This window comes from Silene latifolia, chromosome 6 (genome assembly GCF_048544455.1).
Source record: "Silene latifolia isolate original U9 population chromosome 6, ASM4854445v1, whole genome shotgun sequence".
In the NCBI taxonomy this organism is placed as follows: Eukaryota; Viridiplantae; Streptophyta; class Magnoliopsida; order Caryophyllales; family Caryophyllaceae; genus Silene; species Silene latifolia.
The window spans coordinates 89,757,174-89,783,145 of NC_133531.1; the positions used below are offsets into that span (position 1 = coordinate 89,757,174).

The window sequence follows — 25,972 nt, forward strand, 5'->3', positions numbered from 1 at the left end:
ATGTCTTTTGTTTTTTGCATCCCTTTTGCATTTTTTATAATCGCGATGAAATTGGTAACTCTGTCGGGAAGCATGATTAGTAACATAATAAGTCAAGCATGTTCGGTTATTTGAACTAGTAATAACATTTATATGTAATTAAAGGTTGTGTTATTGCATATGTTTACAGTTCGAGTATATGTGCATAAACAGTGATTTTATTTTATATTGTCGATAACATACTTAGTAAGTTGTTAGTATATGTATAGCACTCGTACATATGGTCGGCAACGATGGGTGAATTATGACGGTCTCCAGGGGCTTAACACTGTGTATGGCATGAGATTTTGGAGATGGGGTTATTAGTTTATAATACGTCACGTGGTGCTGGTTGTCTAGTATCCAGTTATGAGTGGAAGTTGTTTATAGCGGTTGGTCTCGTCCTTTTGGTATTAGTTGGCTAAGTGAGCTTTGGTCTGCACTAGGGCTTTACGAGTTGTTACTGAAATGTGACATGATTTGGGGATTTACAATCTTCTAGGAACGAGTTAAATATGACAGATGAGCACAAATATTGACCTTATGTGATGGATTGTGGTTTGTTATATCGTTAAAGAGGTTGGTGGTGCATCACGAAACCCCAGGGTCTGTAGGTATATGGTATGAATAAGAAACTTCGGGACGAAGTTTGTTTTTAGGGAGATGTAATGTGATACTATGTTTTTCTATGTGGTTATTTGGATTTCCATTAGTAATTACTGCTTAAAGCAATGCGGTAACATGTTTATTATATTAAATGATAGCTTCCGTGTGTGGTCGAACTATAGTTGCATATGTTGTTTATATGTTTTATTTAGAATTGTATATTTGCATATATTGTTTATATGTTTTATTATGAATTGTGTTTGTGAGGAAGGACCGTGATATCGCGTGGCTTGTGTGGTTTTATATGAGTTAGGTTACGGGGACGTAACCTTCTTTTTAGGGGGGATGAAATGTGACAACCCGAGTTTATTCAAGTTTATATGAGTTAGCATAGATTTTACTAGTTATGCATATGAGTTATATTATGGGTATGAGTTATATTGTGCTAATTATATGGGATGTTAGGTGTTGTTGGTTGTAGTTGGTGCGAACTTCGGGGACGAATTTATTTTTAAGGAGGGAAGACTGTAATACTCCGTATTTTAGTTGGAGTACTCGGTCGAGTACTTGGTTGATACTCGGTCGAGTGTGTGTTACTCTGCCGAGTGCACTTGATCGAGTAAACCGGCTCAGCAAGTTTGACGGTTTCTTTTATGTTTTGACTAAGGGTCTTGTTTATAAGGCTTAAATCATTTCTAGTTCATTTTAACATCTCTAAAAACATTTCTAAACCTAGAGAGAGGGAGAGGAAGAGGAATTGTCGAGCCTTTCATTTGATTGAAGATTTCTCACCGATTTCAACCTAATTCGATTTCCCTGTTTGTAAGTCGATTTCATTCAATTGTTTATACTGTTTTAAAGTCTTCGTCTTCGAAAAGTTTGAAAAGAGAGTCCTATTTATTTGAAATCTAGTTTATGCATATCAAATTTCGTAGTCATAGTCTTTGTGGTTTGTCCTAGGTGATTTATTTATGAACATGTCGCTGAAAAGTCCGCGAATCTGATTTGGTTGTGGAAAATGATTTAAAACCCTAATTTATAATCGATTCAGTTTTGGGGTTTTTCATACATCATATTTGTAGAGTCTAGATGATAATAGGATTTGGAATTACCGAAAAATGATGTTCTAAACTCGTTTTATGAATCAATACTTTTTATGCGATGGATTCTGTCAGCTTTTGAAAATCAGTCTGAAAACCATTGATAAGTTTGAAATTTGAGAAAAATACGTTAGATAAGATTTGTGGCTAAGACTCATGGGGTTCCAATACAATTAGCCTTGCATCGATTCGATTTTTATGTAATTAGTTATGCATTTTATACCGAGTCTGTCATGTGCTGGAAAATCAGGAAAAGTCGTATTTGTTCTTTAAGTTGATATTCCTATTAAGTTATGATGAGTCTAGGTTATGCGCATGATTAATTGATTGAGTAGGTGTTAATTATACATAATTATGCTATGTAGGTGATGGATATGTGAAGGATCATAATTGATTGCTTGTGTGTGCTTGCATTGCAAAAAGGTAGGGTTTCCCTACTCGGTTTATTGTTAATTGATTTAAGGTTGTATTGTGATTGTTGTACGATTTGATATTGTGATTATCTGCTGATTGTTGATTTGGAGTTGGGTGTTAGAGTTGTGATGGTTGATGGTGATGTTCGCGAGGTGCGTCCTCGGCTGAGTGGAGTCACTTGCGGGAGTGGCTTCACGCCCTAGTTTCACCCTCTATGGAACCCACCACAGGAGGGGATGTGCATATTAATGGACATGGTTATCGCCCGTTGATGAGCGGGGGCTTAGGTGGGTACGGTTGCGGTCCCCCACTGGTAGGGCTACACACTTTAGTGTGTAGTCAGTTACATATTGTGATTGGGAGTTGGAGGTGGATGATGATCAGCTGTTTATCTTTATCATACTTTGTCTTATTTTGATTATGCAGTGAACTGAACCCGTTTAATTGTTTTAAAAAACTGTGGTGAAGCATTCGGGGATGGTGAGCAATTTGTGACAGGTGGTGGTTGTCTTTAGCTACGGGGACGAGATGGGATGTCATCACTTCGAGTCTAGCTTCCGCTGTTACGAGTTTAGCTTTTTGATTCAGTTGTATTGAGACTTTATACTTTTCTTTTGAGTCGGATTCCGAGACAATGTAATAGTTATCTTTAAATACTTTAATAAATGTTTTGGAATGGTTTCTTTTGATATACTAGCCTCGGGCAACCGAGATGGTAACAGTCTCCCATGCTAGAGTGGTCCTTGGTAAGGCACCTTGGTATGTGGGGGTGTTACATTGTCATTGTGACAAACCATGAAAGTAGAAGCAACATCTTGCATATTATTCATATTATTTAACATAAACATTCCATTACATAAATATCCAAAGCCTACAAATGTACCACATTTGCTTATTACATATTTATCCGACTCAAACACTTGCCTATAACCATACTTTGACAAGAGACCGCCGGAAACTAAGTTTTTCCTAATTCTGGGTACATGAAGTACATCATAAAGATGAATAGATTTCCCGGAACTAATATTAACACTACTACACCACGACCAAGGATTGGAGTTGTTGATTCGTTGCCCATGTAAAGAATTGAACCTTCATTAAACGCTTCATAAGTCTTGAACCATCTACGGTCCTTGCACACATGCTTTGTAGCACCCGAATCTACCCACCATGCAATCTCATCATCCTGCACATAAAATGCCTCAAAAATTAGTGGTACATATGTACAATATATTTAATACCATTGTCAAAAATCTGACCTTGATGAGTAGGAGGGTCTTGGTCCTTGAACCCCTGCCCGGATTTGTTCTTCTTAGAACCATTCTTGGTCTTCTTTAACCGGCAATCATTCTTGAATTGACCGATCTTTCCACATATCCAACAAGCACCCTTGGGTTTCTTGTTAGAGTCATAGTTAGTGCTAGGCATGGGGCATTTCTTCCCCTTGTATCCCTTAGAACTTTCATCAACTTTCATTATATTGATAGAAGATGGTTCAATAATTTCCTTGCCCTTGCCCTTGGTACTCTCTTGCGCCCTAAGAGACTCCTCTATGCGCAAGTGCCCCCTAGTTGTACAATAGACAACTCCTCTTTCTTATGTTTGAGAATATGCTTGAAATCCTTCCAAGAAGGAGGCAACTTGTCAATTATACTTGACACCGAGATGGACTCATCCATCTCCATCTTCTGTTGGGCAAATTGTCCCAACATCCGGAACAATTCATTGTATTGCTCCATTACCGGCCTTGAGTCCATTATAGTTCATGAAATTGCCTACAATAAACTTCTTACTAGAAGCAACTTCGGACATGTATTTAGACTCCAATTCATTCCAAAGTTGTTTTGCCGACTCAACATTTTGATAGACATCAAATAAAGAATCAGACATACCGTTTAGAATGTGTCCCCGACATATGTAATCATCATTTTCCCACTTGAGACGCTTGCGGGCTTCCTTTATTGGTTCATCTTCTTGAGGCTCGGGCATTGGGGTGCTTAACACGTAAACAACCTTGAGAGTGGTAAGTAGGAAATGCATTTTCTTTTGCTATCTCCTAAAATCGACCCCTTCAAATTTCTCAAGTTTTCCAAACTTGGATGTCATTTCCTTAACATTCGACATTGTCAAATTTCAATTAAATACTCTTTAAGAATGTTGGAGAAATAGGGTGTTTGACAAATCGAACTTGGATAAATCGATGGTCACGTATTATATCGTTTTCCTTAAAGAGTATTTCTACCCTATATTGCCTTCGGGTTACAAGAAATCTCTCGCAAGATAATGCACCGATTTCCCTCTTGTTCTAGGCAAAGAAACAAGAGAATACTAATGAAGTGTTTATTTTATTTGTTACACCAAAATCTGAAAATAATTGTGTTTGTATTCCTCTACCTTTTTTCTCAGCATATCTTGTATATATATATATATATATATATATACTAATACCTTGAACTAAGAGAGAAAGGGGTAGTTATTTCCGAATAGGAACCATTTAGGATAAGAATGAATAATGCAATACTCGTTTTCTGCATTCAAAGACCAACAGCCTAATTTGCAGCATCCCCAAACCTTCGGGGTTTGATAGCCCCGATCGGGGACGTAACATTATTGTTAAAACTGAACAAGTACGTGATAAGGCTAAAGTCGTATCACCAATATCAAAATAAATCTATCTAAGTACTAACAAAATAGCTAGTGGTAAGACAGGTATCGAATCCACAGGGAGGCGGTAATAATCACTTTGCTAATATTTATATCGTCTGAAAGTAACCGATTTCTTGGGGGTTTTGGTTTTTTGTTTTCTATCAAATAAATAGCAAGTAATTAAAAGGTGTATAACAATAATATTAGAAAGTCTAGGATTTCCAGTTCACTAGGTCAATTATATGGGGTTTCTTAATCAATTGCTAGGTCAATCGAATTATCTAAGGTTATAAGATTGATTAATTCTATTATGTCCTTTAGATCAAGTCTAACATGCAATCGCTATTATTAAACACAATCTATTTGATTATCACAGCCTATATTAATTCTAACCCTGTCGGTGAAAATATTAATTCGCTACACTAATTATCAATTTAGGCCTAAATCAATTAATTAGAATAAGAACAATAATCAAACGATAATTCATGTGATATTACTAGCAATCAATTAATATTACCCTTTCTAATTAACCTAGATCCCCTTCATCCTAGATGAAGAATTTAACTACTCATATTGAATTCAACAACAACAATAAAGATGAATGACAACATAATTATAGACATGAGATAATAACAATCAATTGAAAGCATAAAACTTGAATGATTAAATTAATGAGGAATAATTAGTACCTTAACAATTAATAAGGAATGATTAAGAACAATGTACGAATGCAAAAGTATGTTTCCAGCCATCCAAAAGTAATAAAAAGCGTAACCTAATAAATCCTACGAGTTTAGAATTTATATTACAAAAATACGTGTTTTAGGAAAATAAGGAAACAAGACCGACAAAGAAGTTCCTCGATCGAGCCCTCATGCTACTCGATCGAGGACAGTTACTCGATCGAGCCCACTTGCTACTCGATCGAGGAACTAAGGTTCCAACTTGATTTCTTCTTTACTTCTCTTCTCGTCTTCAAGTCTCCTTGTTTCACGTGCCATGCTTCGTGTATTCCACTATGCCATAACCGCAATACTCATCTTAATTAGTGTCACCTCGTAATGCGTCATTTCTGCATTAAAACACAAAATAGCGACAGTATCGACAATTCACTATAAAAGGCATATAAATGACATAAAAGGCACGAAAACGGCATATAAAACATCATGAAAGGAGTTATAAAAGTGTATATAAAAGTGATACATCAGTACGCTAAATTGATGTACACCAATTCAATCATTGACAATTAATAAATTAGTCAACTTCATGTTTTTGCACGTGTCCTTGTATTCAATGCACATCAATACCATACAATTTATAATTTGTCAATTTCATATTTTTTCTTTTTCTTTTTGCATTATAACTTATTCTAAAATACCGCAACTTAAATCCGTTTATGTGAGCGTGTTCCCCACACTCCCGAAGTCTGTAACGATTCAAACTTGCTACGATTTTGATCGAATCCCGATTGCAATCAAATGACAAACGTGATTCACTTAAATCACCAATAAGATTTAGGGACAAAAATCAAGGTAAATCATAATGAGGACAAACATAGTAGGGTTATTTGACAAGAATAATCCTTTTTTGGCACGCTCTTAAAATAATCTGAATTTTAATTTAACTCACAATAAACTATACTATTGACTCCGTCTTCTTGTATTACACTCAATAACCTGCTACCTGTTTAGCAAGTAACTTCTCTTTTCCTTTACAAACCAAACCATAGACCACCTTTACCTTCCTTTTAAAAAAAATAAAAATAAAATAAAAAAATAAACCACTTTTACCTTCATCGTCATCACATCTGCACCACTATCCACCTATAACCATCTACCCTTAACTCACTGACCACCTACGTCCAACTGACGACCATCATAATGACACCACCCGCAACCTCCTCTAAATTAACATTTATCCCCAAATTAATTTGGAAATCTAAGGTTCTGAAAAATTACATTTATAATTACATGATTCTCGCATTCACCTTTTCTAGGACTTGGCTCGACAACACCTTTTCTTTAACATGCTCTAACCAGAGAGTATATGCTTTATTTTCATGCAATTTGAAGTTGTGAACTTTGGGCTTGAAGTTGCACCCCTTAGAAATGCATTTTGAGATGAATGTCATCATGATTATGTGTTTAAACAAAGTTTATCTTCATTTCCTTTTATCTGTAGTTGAAATCATCTGATGTATGAAAAAGTGATCTCGGATGCTTCACTTGTGCATTTGCTAAAGGTAATACTGTCTACTTTGCTTACTTTCACTAGAGGACTTGCTCCGACAAAAATGAAGTTGCTATTGCTGATATTTCGGCGACCCTAGAGGATGGTGTCAGCAAGATCTGAAAAAATTTAGTGGTGTCAATTTTGTAGATTTACCGTAGGTATGAGGAAGGAGGCGAGGGTGTTCTAGTTTTATCACCAGAAGATGGTGACGTGTTTTGGCTGGCCACAGTGGTGAATGGTGTAAATTGAAGAAGATGGCGCGGTTGGGAGGGTGTTGTACTGGTGGTGGTAATGGGGATTGTTAATGAAGGAGAGGGAAGAGGTTTAAACAAAAAAAACAAGGACGCCGGTTGAGTTACCGGATTTTGTAGGTAAAAAATGGACTAAGTCTAATATGAGTAAAAGAGGGGAATAATATGGTTTATTTTGAGTTGAATTGAAGTTAGGATTATTCTGAAAAGGCGACGAATAATTTGGATTATTCTTATCAATTAAACCCAACATTATACGGAGTAATTATTTTTTTTTAATTTGTATTTAGGGCCTAGTCCATATATATACTAGGAGTATATCTTAAAATTGGAGGTTTTAGATTATGTTTATTTTTATTTTTTGCATGAATGTTAACAGTGTTATTATTAGCAATGGAAGGAGTCCTTGTTTGACTTTAGGATTCTGGAATGCCATTAATTTGGACTTTGACGATTTTGCTGCTTCTATTATTTTTCCCCGTAAAATTTTCCATCTTGCTTTGACCAAACTATTTATTATGCATTAAATAAATTAAAATGCAGATAAAAAGCAACCAGGGTCGATATGTCCGAGTGGTTAAGGAGACAGACTCGAAATCTGTTGGGCTATGCCTGCGCAGGTTCGAATCCTGCTGTCGACGCTTTTTACCTATATTTTCCCTTTATACCAAAATTACCATATAACCCCCGCAGTCCATTACCTGTTTGTTTCCCACCATTTTCACCTCCTTGGTAATTGTAAAAATGTACTCCATCGTAAATCAGAAACCCTGAAACCAATCTCCTCTCTCCCTTATAAATACACACAACACATCCAGTAAGTCAGCCATTAATATAAATTTACCCCCATCATCAATCCATCCTTTATTCCTTTTTACCAACCCCACTTCACCACCTCCTTCACCTTCTAATCTCTAACTCGGTACTTTTATCCCTTCTCTCTCCTTTTGCTTCCTTTTCACGCCTCTTCCCTTCTCCATTTGCATTTCTTTATTATTAAATATTAATATTAATATATTAATATATGATGATTGATTAATTAGGTTATTGTTGCAGGAGTAGTAGTTGTAAAGTTGTGTGGAGCTAGTACTATATGCTTCCTATCAAGAGACCGGTGGAAGGAGAGGCTGACGACGACGTCCACGCTACCGTTACCAACTCCGACCACAACCCTTCTCTTCTCAAAAAACCTTGCTTCATCGCCACTGCCGAATCCACGCCATCCTCAAATCTAGCTTTCGAAACCGGAATCGCTAAATCTGATCGTGTCGCTATGGGTCTTACTGACGGTAAACCTAACGGCAACAACGCCAATCCTTCCGAAATAGATGAGGATTTGCATAGCCGTCAACTCGCCGTTTATGGTCGTGAGACCATGCGCCGACTTTTCGCCTCTAATGTTCTCGTCTCTGGATTGCAAGGCCTCGGTGCTGAAATCGGTATATTCCTTTTCATCTTTTTTAGATTCATTTTAATCTATTCTTTCATTTTCTTTTCTCGATTCATATAGTTTGAGTTCGATTTGTGTGAGAATCGTATGGATTAAACTTGTGCTTGTATATGATTTGCTGTTGATTGAATCTTCTTACTGTATGCGACTTTTTGAATCTATCTATCTCCGTCATTTTGGTGTATTTTTTTTCCTAGATTTCACAATATTAGGTTTTGATATTTTATCTGCGAGTTTTGCTGTCGTTTGATCCGTTAACTTGTTTTTTCGTGTGGGGCGTGATCGAGTGTTGTGGAACTTTATGTGTGATATTATCCGGGGTAATGGAAATAGAAATAGCAAATGGATACCAGGTCGAGTTGATTATTAAGATGTGCATACATGGTTCAGACGTGTTTTTGGCTATGTTGAGGTTCTCAAGTTGTGACCCCTCCGTCAAAATAAGGTTGATACCAAGATTTTTAACCATGGATGGAACTGATTGCAGGGCCTAGGTCTATTTGTCGTATAACCATCTTCGAAGTGTCATATTGGGTTTGGTGCTCTTATGCTATTACTTACATCTTAGAATAGAAGTCATATATAGGTTGTCTCCAAATGTTGAACTACTGAAGATTAGTGTGGTATCTTGCACACACTGAAGATTCTCTACCAAGTGGTATCTTGCACACACTGAAGATTCTCTACCAAGTGTTGAGTGTGTTAGTATACGTCTATGTTACTCCGACACTTGACTTAACTTAACCGCCGTGTCGCGTGTCAGACACGTGTTGGTGTCCGACACGACACTTTGACACTTCAATTTAGACCACAACATAGGAAAATTCACCCAGAATAGCCGTGTCAGACACGTTAGCTGGACTTGAGATTCCTTAGACTCTCAGCACGCAATATTGGCCTGTATCAAGTCTAGTGCACCATCTATCTTTTAACACATGCCCACAAATCTTGCATTCTTGCCGTGAGATAAGGTAAGCACATAATGTTCGTGCTCAAAGAAGTGGAGCTTGGCACTAAGTGTTTTGAAATTTTTGTTGGTGTGGATTACATTTATTGTACATGATTGAAAAAAGCTGTCGAATTGTAGTGTTCATCATGCGACTTTCTGCATGTACAAGTCAGAATTGAACAAAACGGTGCTACACCTGTTTTGACAAGACTTGTATGGGAGGAGTGGAACTTAGCGACCGCTGCAAGTTTGCATGTTTTCTGATCGGTTCTTATTATATCTGCTTCACTTTAGTAGAACTCCTTCATCTTGGGGTTTGAAGGTGGATGTGATTTTAGGTGAAGTCTTGCGTATTGTGTATTGGAAAAGGCGACTGTCCTTGAGTCACATGTAGTTGATTACTTGTTCTTTATTTAATTGAGGTAATAGAGTAGTTCTTGCCTTAAATGTGGTCATATAGAGTAGTTTTTGTCTTTTTCGGAGTCACTGTATTATTTCCACTCCCTCGGTCTCTCAAAAATATACAGCATTCCATTTTTCACTATTTGGTTGTTTATGAAATACTGTCCAACATCTCACTTTTAACTCATCTCAACCACACAATCATCCCCACTTGCATCATTATACGCGGTCGGCGGTCCTCATTGCTTCTATTTATACCCCCTTCAATTGTTCATTTTTGGGCTCTTGGCTTGACAGCTTGTTGGTTTTCATGAACTGTGGTGTTTGGTAGAGTTGACTTCCTTGCTTCTAATTGTTATGGCTTTCAATTATAGTTTTATGTGGTCAGGAGCTGGGGTGCATTAAATTTTAAATAATCTCGTCCTATTCGTTTGTGGAAAATGAAAGGCGTAATTTGTTATAGCTGATAAATAGCAATGTTTTTTTTTTTTTTTTTTTTTTTTTTTTTTTTTTTTTTTGTTTTGTTTCTTTGGAAATCAGGCAATGAACATGAAATTCACATTTTCCTCTTGCCAGACTTGTTTTGAAAGGAATTGATGTGACAGTTGTAAAACAATTCTGCTTGTACTTCTATTTCATTAGAAAGCAAGTTAGAACTACAGAAAGACTTCCTCCACACCAAACTTTTTTGATCTACTATTCAATATCAGATTAAATATGATTATTAACGCTGTTTTGAATTTTGCAGCAAAAAATCTCATCCTTGCTGGCGTTAAGTCTGTAACATTGCATGATGAAGGAGTAGTGGAACTATGGGATTTGTCCAGCAACTTTTTGTTTTCAGAGAAGGATGTGGGAGAGAACCGTGCTCGGGTAGCTCTTCCGAAGCTACAAGAACTGAATAACGCTGTGGCCGTTTCTACTTTAACCACTGAGCTGACTAAGGAAAAGCTTTCTGAATTTCAGGTTTGTTATCCCATACGCAATCAGTATATGTTTGCTATGTACTACTCCCTTCGTAGCACTCTTATGTTTACCTTTGATTAAAATATTGTTCACAAAGAATAAAGTTGTACAAATGATGGGGCCGATGGGGGACAAGGACGGAAGGAGTAGTATTTAGTTGTGCAAAATTCTACTCAACTGCTCTGGGGTCTTCTCTACAACTAGAACTACTCGCTCCAATTGCTATTTTAAAATGCTTTAGGCATCACATCATTACAAGTTTCTAAGGGATGTTAGCGTTTTTGTTTGGGGGCGGAGCTGGCGCTCGAGATTACAACTGTGACCCTAGAGGTTGAAAGCGAATCTAAGGTGGCCCGAAATTCACATAATTTTTTCCGGTATGACAATCTTTTGATCAGTTTAATACAAAGTAATTGTTGCGCTCATAGTATTTGAAGTCATAAAGCCGTTTCGAGTTATATATCTATTTTAGTATCAAGTTAGATCCTACAAACAACAACAAACCAACATTAACTAGATGTCTCAATGGCTTCAATGAATGGTGGGTTAGGAAAGTTGTATGTACAGCCTCTTACCCTTTTCTATTAAACAACACAAATAGGCCCTTTTTGGATGACCCATGATTGAAATTCTGTTTAGACTTTAGAGTTTCATGGAATGTTTGGTATTTCGTTGTAAAAGGTAGCGCAACCATTTTAGTCATCCATTTTCCTTTTGTTCATTATAAACAAATAAAATAAAATAGGGTTATTTCATAGGAATAATCCATCCTTGGGATGGTCTGCTTAAATTACTCCATCCTTTAAGTAATCCGAATTTAATTCCTCCTATCCCCTCTTCCTTCCCAGAACATACTATACTAGAGTGACTGGCCACCTAAACAAGAAGTTATCTTATGTTTTTAAAGGTTATTATACACCATTATTTTACAAGAATAATCCAAACTATGAGTGACCTACTTATAATACTCCCAACTATATTTAATCTCATAATAATCCGAACCCCGGCACGGACTCCCTCCATTCTCATGTCCTCTTTTTTCTTCTTCTCTCAATTCCAACCTTATCAATGGGCAACCCAACCATGCAACTAATCGTCCTAACTTGCATAACAAACTATAACAAAATGAAGATGTAAAATCAATCCAAAACAATCAAAACTCGAATCAAAACCAAAATGTCATTATCCCCAGCAACAATGCAACAACAACAACATCACCCTCTTCGATCACCTCTCCAAAAAATCCCCACCTTCGCTTCAAAGACTCCACCACAACCACCACACCGCCACCACCAAACCAAGACGACAACAACAATCCTTTAACCACCTTCTCCGGAGACCCAATATTCTCCTTCCTATTCCCAACATTCTCATCAACTCAATTCTCATCATATTGTGATCTCTTCCGCGACCGCCGCCTCAACCGCTGAACGTGGTGGTGATTGGGTGGTCAAAAATGCATGATGGTGATAGGAGGGATTAAAGGATGGAGTAATTTAAGGAGGTCACCCATAGGATGGATTATTCCTATGAAATATTAGTGGCCACGTCATTTTTCACCTGTTATAGCTGGTAAAAAAAACAAGCAAGTTTGTTCTGGGAAAGAAGGGGGGATATGAGGGATTAAATTCAGATTACTTGGATGGAGTAATTTAAGCATGTCACCCATAGGATGGATTATTCCTATGAAATAACCCAATAAAATAATGAGTATTCCATCTCATTGAAAATGGAAACAAAGAATGGTTCAATTGAATGTATAGCTTACTCAAGGGATGATGATGCGCTTGCGTCGGTAGGGCGAGAAATTTGCTTCACTAGACCTGACCTGATCTGTCATCTATTTTATGTTTCTCATTGATTTAGCTAGACTTCGTGGATTGGATTGAATTATACAGGTTTCGGGTAAGAAAGTGTTATTGCCCATCCTAGATCTCCCTTATGGTCTATCTAGTACCTATCTTTAAGACTATAATGATATCTTGTTATTTAACTTTCTTTTCAATTGTTTTTTAATCTTTACTGCGTGTGTAAAATGTTTTTTTTTGTTTATTCTCAAAATACATTTATCAGTACAAGATGTTTTTAGTTTATTCTCACTTATATAGTCTGCCTTAGTACCTCTAAAGTTGTGTTGTACTAACATTAATTCATCGTATCCTGGTTTATAGAATCACATTTCCACCGTGTCACTGGCCTTACCTGATTAGGTCCACAGAGTTTCACCCAATCTGTCAGAATGTGACTTTGTAAGATTCTATACTAATCGGTTTGTAGATGGTCTGAATATGTTAGTTGGTGACATTGCATTTCAATGTTGATAATATTGTTTCGGGAAATAGTACTGATACCTCTAGATTTTAATTTTTTATTGGAAGGGTTTGATATTAGTTTTCATTTCCATGGGAGTTAAAGCCTCACTATCTTTTGGCTTTGGAATGTGAGGGAAGAAGGGAAAATGAGATCCTAAAGGGTGTACATTTCTTATATTGTGCAGTAGCTATTGATTCATGCAATTCTAGACCCAATTGTGATTGGGGTTGTCCAGAAGCCGCCTCTCATTTATCTGACCCCTTACCTTGCAAAAGTCAGGCTCCTTTGATTCAATGTGACTGCATTTATCTGACCCCTTACCTTGCAAAAGTCAGGCTCCTTTGATTCAATGTGTCAATGTTGTTTTATCAAAGGGGTTGATATCAAGGATGAGTTATATGTTTGTTGGAGGCCTTGCTAGTTATTCATGAAGATAATGCTTCTTTTGTAGTGCAGTTTGAGGAGCAATATTTCTAGCTTGTGTTCGTAAAACTCTTTCTTCATCTGATAAGTGGATGGATTACTGAAGAATTAATAATAGCTAAGTAGCAACTTGTTATATATCTGACATAATAGACAGAATATTGAATATTCTTGTGACACTAAAGCCGTGTTTTGATGGGTAAGGAAGTGATAACTTTAATACAACAATGGAATAGTAGAAGTTGTAAAGTACTGCTGATGGCAACTTGCCAACTAGGCAGCCTTTGTGATAAGTAGTAGTTTATGCTTTTAGCTATAGACTTTGAAAAGCAGAGATCCAGGAGAGGATTATGTAGATAGAATGGGTCACGGTGGTTTAAAGTGGGGATAGGAAGGGATTTATATAGTATTCTCTGTGTCTGGAAGAGGTTCCAGATGCCATTGTTCAGTTTGTGACGTAAATGTTTATTATAACATTCAAAATGTTAAAGCACAATGTGTGGTTTTTGATGTTGCGAAGTATTTCAGGTTTCTTCTAAATGTCATGTATTTTTCTGAGTTCAAGATCAATGCTTATCTTCTTCATAATTTCATGCCTGGGATGATGCTTAGTTCTCTGTCTTGCATCATTTATCCAATTCCTTATTCTTATTATTCTTTTATAATTGTTTTTCAGGCTGTAGTGTTTACTAATATCGACTTGGCAAAAGCAATTGAGTTTGATGAATATTGCCGTAATCATCAGCCTCCAATTGCCTTCATCAAGACTGAAGTACGCGGCCTTTTTGGTAGCATCTTCTGTGACTTTGGACCTGGGTTTACTGTAGTTGATGTGGATGGCAACGATCCGTACACGGGGATAATTGCATCGATAAGTAATGACAACCCTGCTCTTATTACTTGTGTGGATGATGAGAGGCTTGAATTTCAAGATGGCGATCTAGTTGTGTTCTCAGAAGTGTGTGGCATGACAGAATTGAATGATGGAAAGCCTAGAAAGGTCAAGACTGCAAGACCTTATTCTTTCACTCTCGATGAAGATACCACTAATTTTAAACCATATGAGAAAGGTGGTATTGTAACCCAAGTGAAACAGCCAAAGGTGCTGAATTTTAAATCATTGCGTGAATCACTAACAGACCCCGGTGATTTCCTGCTCAGTGACTTCTCCAAGTTTGACCGTCCACCTCTACTTCATCTGGCTTTCCAGGCATTGGATAAGTTTATATCAGAGTTGGGTAGATTTCCTGCTGCAGGATCTGAGGCGGATGCTGAAAAGCTAAAATCTTTTGTTACTGAAATAAATGATAGCTCAGCTGAGGGAAGACTCGAAAATATTGATCAGAATTTGCTCCGACACTTTGCTTTTGGAGCAAGGGCTGTCTTGAACCCAATGGCTGCAATGTTTGGTGGTATTGTTGGCCAAGAAGTCATAAAGGCATGCTCTGGGAAATTCCATCCTCTCTTCCAGGTTAGTCTTCTAGAAGCTGTGCATAAAGTCAAGATCTGTGTAGGTACACTTGTCTTTGTTCCTGACAGGGTTATTTGAGATATTCTTTTTGTGCATTGCATTTTTCCCTTTGTGTAATTTCTTACACCTAAAAAAGAGTGATTTTTTGTTCAAATTATCTGACTTATCACACCTACCCCTCCCTTGTAAACTTTCATATTTGTTGTAGCAGCCAGTCAAATTATCTGACTTATTCACTGTCATCATCCACCCATCTCTCCGGTTTGTCTATGGCCTATGTCATCTGCTCCTCAACCTGTGGCTTACTGGCGAGTGTTGATAAGACAAAAGCCAAACATCTCTCGTGTTTGCCTATAGTCTATGTCTTCTTGTTGTAGCAGCCAGTCAAATTATCTGACTTCACTGTCATCATCCACCCATCTCTCCGGTTTGTCTATGGCCCATGTCATCTGCTCCTCAACCTGTGGCTTACTGGCGAGTGTTGATAAGACAAAAGCCAAACATCTCTCGTGTTTGCCTATAGTCTATGTCTTCTTGTTGTGGCTGGCACAATTGGGAGAAAGAGGGGTTTTGGGTTCTTTTCTTGGTGGAATCCTTTTGTTTATTGGGTTGTTACATTATTAATCTTTGATCCATGCTTCAGTATATATGAAATTATTTTCTTTTCTACAGCTTTTTAATTCCAAATCTTTCGTTGTGAAATATCATGTTTTTTCATTTGGCCGCGGGCCGCCATGCTCATTTAGATTCTTATGTTCCCATTGTTTTTTTTTTTTGCAGTTTTACTACTTTGACTCTTTGGAATCCCTTCCGTCTGAACCACTTGATCCAAGTGATCTGAAACCCTTGAACAGTCGATATGATGCCCAAATTTCTGTTTTCGGAGCCAAGCTCCAGAAAAAGCTTGAGGCGGCGAAGTTGTTTGTCGTGGGATCTGGTGCTCTGGGTTGTGAATTTCTGAAGAATCTTGCTTTGATGGGAGTTTCTTGTGGCAGTGAAGGGACGTTGACTATTACAGATGATGATGTTATAGAGAAGAGCAACCTTAGCAGACAATTTCTTTTCCGCGATTGGAATATTGGGCAGTCAAAATCAACTGTTGCTGCTACAGCAGCTGCTTCAATGAATCCTTCCCTTCGTATTGAAGCTCTTCAAAATCGTGCAAGCCCCGAGACCGAGAATGTTTTTGATGATACATTCTGGGAGAATCTTAGTGTTGTTATCAATGCACTCGATAATGTCAATGCCAGGCTCTATATCGATCAAAGGTGTGTGTATTTCCAAAAGCCTCTTCTGGAGTCTGGCACCCTTGGGGCCAAGTGTAATACTCAAATGGTCATACCTCATCTGACTGAAAACTATGGTGCTTCACGCGACCCACCTGAAAAACAAGCACCCATGTGTACTGTACACTCTTTCCCTCACAATATTGACCATTGCTTGACGTGGGCTCGCTCTGAGTTTGAAGGGCTCCTTGAGAAGACACCTGCTGAAGTAAATGCTTACCTGAGCAATCCAGGTGAATATGCAGCTGCTATGACAAAAGCCGGTGATGCGCAGGCCAGGGACACTCTTGAGCGTGTAATTGAGTGTCTTGACACAGAGAGATGTGAGACATTTGAGGACTGCATCACCTGGGCGCGTTTGAGGTACTTCGGACTATGGATGGTTGTTTTCTTTTTTCAGTAGTATATAGGTTTTGCCTTATAAAACTGTCATCTGGTATGAGATGGTCCAAAATGATAGTGACCCAATATGTACATAGAGTAAATACTTGGATTTTATGTGATTTCATTTTAATAACCTAATATTATAATGATGAAACAATTTTAATTTGTCAGTCACTATTGTAAAAATATCACTTCTTCAAAAATAAAATCTATGTTACTCGGATTCGGTTAGACGTATTCGACACGGGTACGTGTCCAAGTGTCGGATTCGCCTATTTTATGAAACAAATTCATGTTTTTGGTCTAAAATGAAGTGTCCGAGTGTCTAGTATCCGACACGGGTACTCGAGGTCATATTGAAGAGTCCGAGCAACATAGAATAAAACTGCATGTTATATATTCAATAAACATTTTACTTGGGGTAATTGTTAATTTGTAGACCATCCTATGTTTGTGTTATTTTTCGTAACTTGTATCCTTCATTTGTCTAGGTTTGAAGACTATTTCTCCAACCGTGTGAAGCAGCTGACATTTACTTTTCCGGAGGACGCTGTAACAAGTTCTGGGGCACCATTCTGGTCAGCACCCAAACGTTTTCCGCGCCCATTGCAGTTTTCTGCTGATGACCAGAGCTACCTTCACTTTGTGACGGCAGCATCTATACTGCGTGCAGAGACATTTGGTATCCCTATACCTGACTGGGTCAAATCCCCACCAAAGATGGCTGATGCTGTTAATAATGTTATTGTTCCTGATTTCGAACCTAAGAAAGATGTGAAGATAGTCACAGATGAAAAAGAAACAAGTGTTTCCAATGCTTCAATAGATGATGGTGAGGTGATCGAGCAACTGATATCCAGGTTAGAAAACTGCAGGAAGAAACTTTCTTCTGGCTACAAGATGAGTCCAATTCAGTTTGAGAAGGTATATATTCTCTGGGAAGACTTGATTTGTTCCATTATGTGAAATTTCTTTGCTTAATATTTGCTGTCTCTGTAATTTCATAATGTGTTACTTGGACGTGGGTATGGGTTAGACACGAGGACTCTGTCCTAGAATTAGGATACAGGGGCATGGACATGTTTTTTGTAACAAATATAGTACTCGCTCCATTTATTCATTTTCTTCCCATTTGGTTTTGACACACTTCTTAAGAAATATAGTATAAAATCTTGCCAACGCTCACTTCTGATGAACTATGAGTAATAAATCTGTAGCAGTCATCACCAATCACCACCACCAGCCCAACACCAACTACTACAACCTGACACACAAAATTGCTGATGAACTTGTGTGTATGGTGGGGGTGCTGTTGGGGAGGGAAAAGTACGCTGACCAAAACTGGTTTTCGAGATTTTTAATTTATCATAGATCTCATACATAGTAATTTTGAAATTGGTGATTTTTTTGGGAAGATGGGGGGTTGGTTTGTCGTAAAGCTGGTAGTGGCCTCATCGTTGGCTAGTTGTGTGCTTGTCATGGAACTCATTGTGGGCTTGCCGCCTGGCTGGTTGTGGGACTAGCGACTGTGCTTCTTGTTGAGCAACCGTGGAAGTAGATAAGTTTGCCACTAAGGGGATCTGAGGCACTGGAAAGCGAGGGGGACAGGAAGGCTGTTACTTGGTGGGAGGAGGTGAAGGGAGGTTGACTTAAGGTTGAGGAATAGAGAATTGGTGTAGGTGGGTTAATCATAAAATGTGTAGGATTAGTTATTTTCCCCTTCTTTCCAATAGGAGATTTACTCCTTTAAAATGTGAGAATTTTTGAAAGTTTAAAGAACTTGCTATAGCTAGGAGAGTTAGCGTTCTGCTTTATATATATTGTTTGGATAACTAGATCATTTCACCCCAAAACCTTACCTAAATAAGAAATGTATGAAATAGGAAGAAACCTCTTGTGGAAAGTCGGAATTAACTTGCAAAATGGAGTAGTAATAAAAGAGAGAGAGAGAGAGAGAGATGCTGGAGAAATAAGGCTTAAATTTCATACCGAATCCGAAGTCTTACTTAACACCATTGTATGGGTCTAGATTGTGAAACGGGTCCATATTAACTCATTTACTAATATTACTAACAAGAGATTATCATTAATTACCACGAGAAAAATGACCCATTCTTTTGTTGGGAATGTTCAGGATGACGATACAAACTTCCATATGGACATGATTGCGGGACTTGCCAACATGAGGGCTAGGAATTACGGAATTCCGGAAGTGGATAAACTCAAGGCCAAATTCATAGCTGGGAGGATCATACCGGCCATTGCAACTGCCACTGCCATGGCTACAGGTTTAGTCTGTCTCGAGCTCTACAAAGTTGTGGATGGTGGGCACAAGGTGGAGGCCTACCGTAACACTTTTGCCAACCTGGCGCTTCCTCTCTTCTCAATGGCCGAGCCAGTACCACCAAAAGTTATCAAGCACCAAGATATGAGCTGGACTGTTTGGGACCGCTGGATCTTGAAGGACAATCCGACTTTAAAAGAGCTTCTTGATTGGCTCCGGAACAAAGGACTTAATGCCTACAGTATTTCATATGGGAGTTGCTTGCTCTATAATAGCATGTTCCCAAGACACAGAGACCGAATGGAGAAGAAGATGGTTGATCTTGCCAGGGATGTTGCTAAAGCCGAGCTGCCGCCTAATCGTAAGCATTTTGATGTGGTTGTCGCTTGTGAAGATGACGAGGATAACGATGTTGATATTCCTCAAGTTTCAGTTTACTTCAAGTAGTTGCATTTTTCTGCAGTTGGCTTGGGCGGACGATCTTTTAAACTGAAACTAGTAAACATTTTAATATGCAGTGTCTGAGAAGTTGGCATCTGATGAAATTACATTGGTGCTCGAAATTATAATCTCCAAACAATCAACTATGTTTCTTTTTCTCTTTGACGATGGTTGAACATGTGCTTTGTTATGTGCTACAGTTGATCTACTGCGCTTGTTTTCACTTGGCTCTGTGGGGGTGATAGTCCCATTGATCAGCATTATATCCCTTCGATTCATTTGGTCTCATTGGTTAGTTTCATTGTCTATGCTCTCATAGACTCCTTATGAAATTGGGGGCCGTGTATGCAGATCTTTGGCCAAGGGTTGAGAATTGGGTTGGGCGTGGACTGCCCGACTGACGACAATTGGTTGCGACTAAAACGTCGTCAAATGTGTGTGAACAATTGACAAGTAATGGGATATCGGGGTTGAGACTAAAACGTCAAGTGTGCTATTAGACCGACCACCTTTGTTCTACTAGGGGCAGGACTTGATTTGCGTGTCAGGACTGACAACGAGCATGACTTGAGCAGTTGAGCTATTACGGACGCGCAGAAAAGAACCTGCCCTTTTTTGGTAGTTCGATTACAGAATTTCTTTCTTCCAGTATTTCCGATTGGATGCTTGATTACACGTGAGGAGATATTTATCCGTAGGAGTATTACTACTATAAATAATGGTGTTCGTGAAGTTTCGAATTTTGTCCGAAATACTCAATTTTTTGTTCCGTGAAAATTTAAGAGGCTATAACTCGGGTCAACGAGTTCAGAAAGTGATAATTTTTTTTCCAAATCGATTATCTTTCCGAGAACTACGATTTGAAAAAAAAAGTAGTCGTATTTGGATCCCGTGGCTAGGAGTTTTTGTTCATCAAAATTTTTTTTTACTGAACAAATTTTGAGTGACCGTATCTTTTGGTCACGAATTCAAAACTCGACAATTTTTTTGTTCAAGTCGTAGCTCTCGAAAAGATAATCAATTTGAAAAAAAAAATCGTCACTTTCTGAGCTCGTAAATAGGAGTTATAGCCTCTTAAAGTTTTCCGGATAAAAAAATTGGGTATTTCGGGCAAAACATCAAAGTTCAAGGGCAGTGCGTTCATTTTCCGTAATAGGAATTCATTTAACATTATCACCTCAAATACAACAAACATTACACCGTTACTTAGCAGAGAAATTAACTGTGCTCCATTATTATTCTCCATCCAATTCAGCCTAAACTTCCCCTAATCCTTGAGCACAACTTTTAAGAAAACAAATAAAGAATGAATAAAAAGTACAAGTTTACTTAGTATGTAGGAAAGAATAAAACATAATTAATTAAAGATAAGCAATATGGATTACTCATAATCCTTCCCTCCAACATAATGACCCGTGGGCCACTAAAAGTAAAGTACATTGTACTGTTCTGAAATTTCTACATTACAAAACATTTCTTACAAACAACTTTTACAATACTTAAATTACACATTGGGATTTCTAGATCAATAAAAGTACAACCCTTTAATAAAACAAAGCGTCTTTGCTTTGACGGATTTCAAAAAGGAGAGGGACAAGGTCAATATGTGTGTCTTCCCCCACTCACCCGTGGATATTTTGTGAGAGGAAATGGATAAAACGGATATATCGCCGTCTTCAATGAGATTTTGTGTTAATAAAAATTCTGAAATTAACCTTACAATCTTTAAATTAAAATTTTGAAGACTACAAAATGAAATCAACTTTAGATTTGCAGGTAGGTTTTCCTTCACTTCTTCCTTCATTGTCAATAATCATAACTATAAAATCAAGAGGACACACAAGTGGAGAATTATGATGAAATTTGGCACCAAATTGGAACCAAAATTTTCTGTTTTGCGCCATTTTGAATATTTCAAAAGATGTTCAAATTTTGCGCCAACATCAATCAAAATTTGTGCAAGTTCAAATATTAAGGTTATGTAACAGCTATATATAGAAAGATCACTGTTATAGGTAGGGCTGAGCAAAAATTTCCGAAACGGATTTTTAATACGGATACGGATACGGTATACGGTTCTCATTATACGGTTTTCCGTATATACGGTTATTTTTTTCGGATATCCGATACGGTTTTTTAGAAACCGTTTCGTATCCGGGTCAGCAAAATTCGAAAAGCGTATACCCGGTTTGACCTGGTTTTAAGTTTTATTTAAAAAAAAAAAGAAAAAGAAAAAGTAAAACAACGCATAACTAAACTAAGTAACCCTACCTAATTCATATCGCCTCCCTCAGCCTCACTCCTTCACTCCTTCATTCATTCAACAGACAAGTACAACAACCAACATTCAACAGTACAACACAACAAGGTTTATATCGCCTCCGCCCTCCTTCACTCTTTCCTTCATTCATTCAAAAGAATCAAAACCCCAAATCAGAAGATCAAACATCCCATTTAACCATTTTCCCCCAATTTAAAACCCAGATCCCCAATTAAATCATATTATTTCCCCAAATTCAGATCTGCCTCTCAAATCGTCACTTTATCAAGATTTGTTGTCTTTTATTGCTTAATTTTATTGTAGTTGTTTGATTTTGTGTCTTATAGTAGATTAATAATAAGTTGATACTTGTTAGTTGTTACATTGATAAATTCTTATCGAGGGCATGTTGCGGACGATTAACAACACAGCATATGCATATAATCAGATCTGCCTTTCTTTCTTTCTTTCTCTCATTCTGCTTCATTTTTTTTGCTGTCAGAAATTCGTATATAAAATCGTCTTATCTTATATGTTGTTTAATTTCTCATTGTGCACTTTGGCAGGTCTTTATTTGGCCTTGAAGCAGAATAGCAGTAGTGTACTAAGTGTCTCAGTTTGTGTTCCTTTTTTTTGGCGTTTAATGAAAATTCAGAAAACCGTATTCGGGTACCCGGATTTCGTATCACGGTTTAATCGGGTACCCGAAAACCATATACCCGAAAAAACCGTAGCGTATCCGGAAGCAAAAAAATGGCGTTCAAAAACCGTATACCCGATACGGTTTTAAAAACCGTATCGGGTACCCGATTTTGCTCACCCCTAGTTATAGGCAGATCATTTATAAGAAAACAAACAAAAATGGTGTATTTATAAACAAAGTGCCAAATCCCATTAAATACACCCAAACAAATCATCCTCAAACACAAACAAATTGATGACAAAGAAGACCAGGAACATGAGTAACTTAGAGAGAGCAAAGATAATTCAGATACTACTTCTAAAATGTATAGATGGGAAACCAGTCAGGGGTATAATGTTAAAGGTGGCTCAGTAATATGGTGTAACCAAGAAAGCCATCACTAATTTATGGAATGAAGCAAAGCAACAAAGATATGCAGGTGAACTAATTAATGTGAATAGCATGCTAAAGGGAAGGAAAGATACTAACAAGATAGACTTTGATGCTTCAAGGTTGAAAAGCATTGACTACAGACTCGGAACTACTAAAAAAAGGGTGGCAGCTGCTATAGATGTAAGTCAAGCAACTATGTCTAGGTGGGTTGCAAGCAAAGTAATCAAGAGTCATACCAATGCCATCAAACCAAGTTTGACAGACAAAAATAAACTTGCTAGGTTAATTTTCTGTCTCTCTAAGCTATATTATGATGATATGCTTAGAAAAATCATGTTCAAAGATAAAAGTAATCTTATACACATAGATGAGTTTACATTACTAAAGATGGCCAAAGGTACTACTTAAGTCAAACAGAACCAAAACAGAACCAAAACCCTATAGGAGTGTTCAGTCAAAATCTTACATAGACAAAATAATGTTTATTTGTGCTGTTGGAAGACCACATTATGCTGAAAACAATGAATGTATCTTTGATGGAAAAATATGAATTTGGCCATTTGTTTCCTTGGAACCAGCCCAAAGAAATTCCAAGAACAGGGTTGCATGAACAATGGAGACAAAGCCAATTGAGTCCATCACCAAGCAAGTTGTGAATAAAATGATGTTAGGTGTGGTGCTACCAGAAATCAAGAGCAAATGGCCAGAAAATGCAAGTAAAACAATATACATTCAGCAAGATAATGCAAGGCCACACATTGAGAACTCTGATGTAGATTTTAGAGAGGCAACAAGCAGTGATGGGTGGAACATAGAATTAGTTCAGCAGCCCCCAAATTCACCAGACTTGAATGTCTTGGATTTGAGGTTCTTTAGAGCCATTCAATCACTTCAAACACTCATCAATTTAGAAGTGATTAACTTGATATTGATAATTTAGAAGTGATTAAACTTAATTATGTGTTCCATCACTATGCAGGGGTGTATGTTAGAAGTGTTAAAAAGAAGAGGACATAATGATTACAAAATACCACATGTATAAGAGCAAGTTTGAGACACCCTCATACTTAGCGTTAAATAAACACGTAAATTCTACAGAAAAACTGACAGGATATGTTTGTAATTGGTTCAACTAATTAAAACCTGTAATTTTTAAAACTTTTCTAAACCATTCACAAACATTTCCCAAAGGAGGGTGCCAAAATCTGCAAATGCTAACAAACTAATTTACATAACAAAGCTAAAGACAAGAAAATATAGTGATACAAACCAAAGTAAAAGAGGGAGACATATGTCCCTCCAAAATATAAATACAACCATATGTTAAAGGTGTACTACAAAATATAACCAAATTAAGTCCAAGGTTCTTTTGCTCACTAGCTCGTCCGTGTACCCCATCTAAGCATCATCAACCTGTCAATCGCATTTTATACAAACACGAAAGCCACAATTCGGTGGGGAGTAACTTGAGTCCTCCCGACCACGAAATGTCATTTTTAATGTAACATGTAAACAACATGATAAATAATTTAATTATCAAGTATTCTAACCTATGAACACTAAACTGACCAATTTAAGCTATCATGTGAAACATATAACAAACAGTAATCCAAACTTTATCAATTGTAACCGGCTTACATCTCACCTATTACAATTCATAAAATCACCATACAAGAAAGGGCAATATATCAAAGACAGGCATAAGTTCTTAGCACCGTCAATAGTCACTCTGTAACTCGAGTCTATACCACGAGGTAGGGAAGGTAATCGAACCGGTATCTTGGCTCAGAGGTTCTATCAAAACATGGCCAAGACACAACACAACCCTAGCCTAAAATCTGCCTTGAGACCTAGACATGCGGATACACACCACCGCACCCAAGACCCACAATTTTTCTAAAACAAAGTGAGTACCCTAAGGAGTCCACCAAAGGGTTGGCTAGTACTTAAGCTGACCACTTACCCTCAAAATAAGTAACGAGGTCATGCCCCAACTTGGATATAATCCCACCAAGTCAGGAACACAAAGGCTATTAAGCAGTGAACATATACTCGTCAAAGACTATAAAGACCTATCTATGACAAACACAACAACCTGCAAGAAGTATTCAATACCAAATTCCATTTCAAGCGATATTAACAATATTAAAGGTTTCGGGGAATCTAAGGCCGTTTCAACAATATAAGAACCCATTCAAATCAACCAACAACATATGTGAAATAAAAACATATTAAATGGCCTAGAACAAGAATAAGGCCGATGATCCAATTCATACAAAATTTCATCCAACCGAATTTTTACCCGCAACCCCAGCCCTGCGACATGTACGGGTTAAATTGCGGCTGACCAATCACACAATTGACTGACATCGATTCAGTCAAAGGGACCAAGGCTCAGTTTTCGGCATAATCATCCAACATTACAATTATCGCTATAAAATTCATTTTAAGCCTATTCATTACAATTTCATATCATAACCTATCCTAACATGTGCAAACTACCAAAATAAGAATAATTTTTCCAACCTCATTATAATTACTACTAACATTATTCATTTTAAAAGTGTACCCATATGTTACTTATACTAACTATAACATTATTGAACCTAAAACGACGAACAACGCATGAAAAACCGCGAAACAAGCAACGAGCCAACCCGGGCCAACCCAGGGCCTGCCGTGGGCCTGCTGGGCCTGCTGGCCGCCACCCCTAACCTTCGTTTTCTCCGTTTTTGTTCATTTTAACACCGTTTTAAGCATCAATTAATCATTCCCATACTAATATGTGAACTTAAACTAACAAAAGACATGAATTAGACATGAATTTAACCCATATTATCATGTGAAATAAACTACTCAAATAAAAATCACAAAATCATACAAGAAAACAAGATTGTGACATTAATTCGTCGAGTAACTCGAAATATGTTACCTTTAGCAACAAAATGAGCAATTAGCACCTTGAACACCAAACCCTAATATGCAAGCTAGCCCCTATCTT

At 37.5% G+C, this 25,972-nt stretch overlaps 1 protein-coding gene and 1 non-coding gene across 2 annotated transcripts; both read left to right on the forward strand.

The window, feature by feature from the left end:
* Window positions 1–7,826: 7,826 nt before the first annotated feature.
* Window positions 7,827–7,908, forward strand: TRNAS-CGA (transfer RNA serine (anticodon CGA)). Its single transcript has one exon. It is a non-coding gene; the product is annotated as a tRNA-Ser (tRNA).
* A 178-nt stretch (window positions 7,909–8,086) lies between these two features.
* Window positions 8,087–19,859, forward strand: LOC141586975 (ubiquitin-activating enzyme E1 1-like). Its single transcript, XM_074408384.1, has 7 exons — window positions 8,087–8,189; window positions 8,324–8,706; window positions 10,817–11,034; window positions 14,447–15,241; window positions 16,022–16,890; window positions 17,403–17,835; window positions 19,046–19,859. Exons 2-7 carry the CDS (start codon window positions 8,361–8,363, stop codon window positions 19,640–19,642), a joined length of 3,258 nt encoding a protein of 1,085 aa, XP_074264485.1. The 5' UTR covers window positions 8,087–8,189; window positions 8,324–8,360; the 3' UTR covers window positions 19,643–19,859.
* The last annotated feature ends 6,113 nt before the right edge of the window (window positions 19,860–25,972 follow it).

Coding starts and splice junctions, on each gene's coding strand:
- LOC141586975 (XM_074408384.1), top strand. CDS start 8,361: ATGCTTCCTATCAAGAGACCGGTGGAAGGAGAGGCTGACGACGACGTC. Junction 8,707..10,816: donor AGGCCTCGGTGCTGAAATCG/GTATATTCCTTT, acceptor TGAATTTTGCAG/CAAAAAATCTCATCCTTGCT. Junction 11,035..14,446: donor AAAAGCTTTCTGAATTTCAG/GTTTGTTATCCC, acceptor ATTGTTTTTCAG/GCTGTAGTGTTTACTAATAT.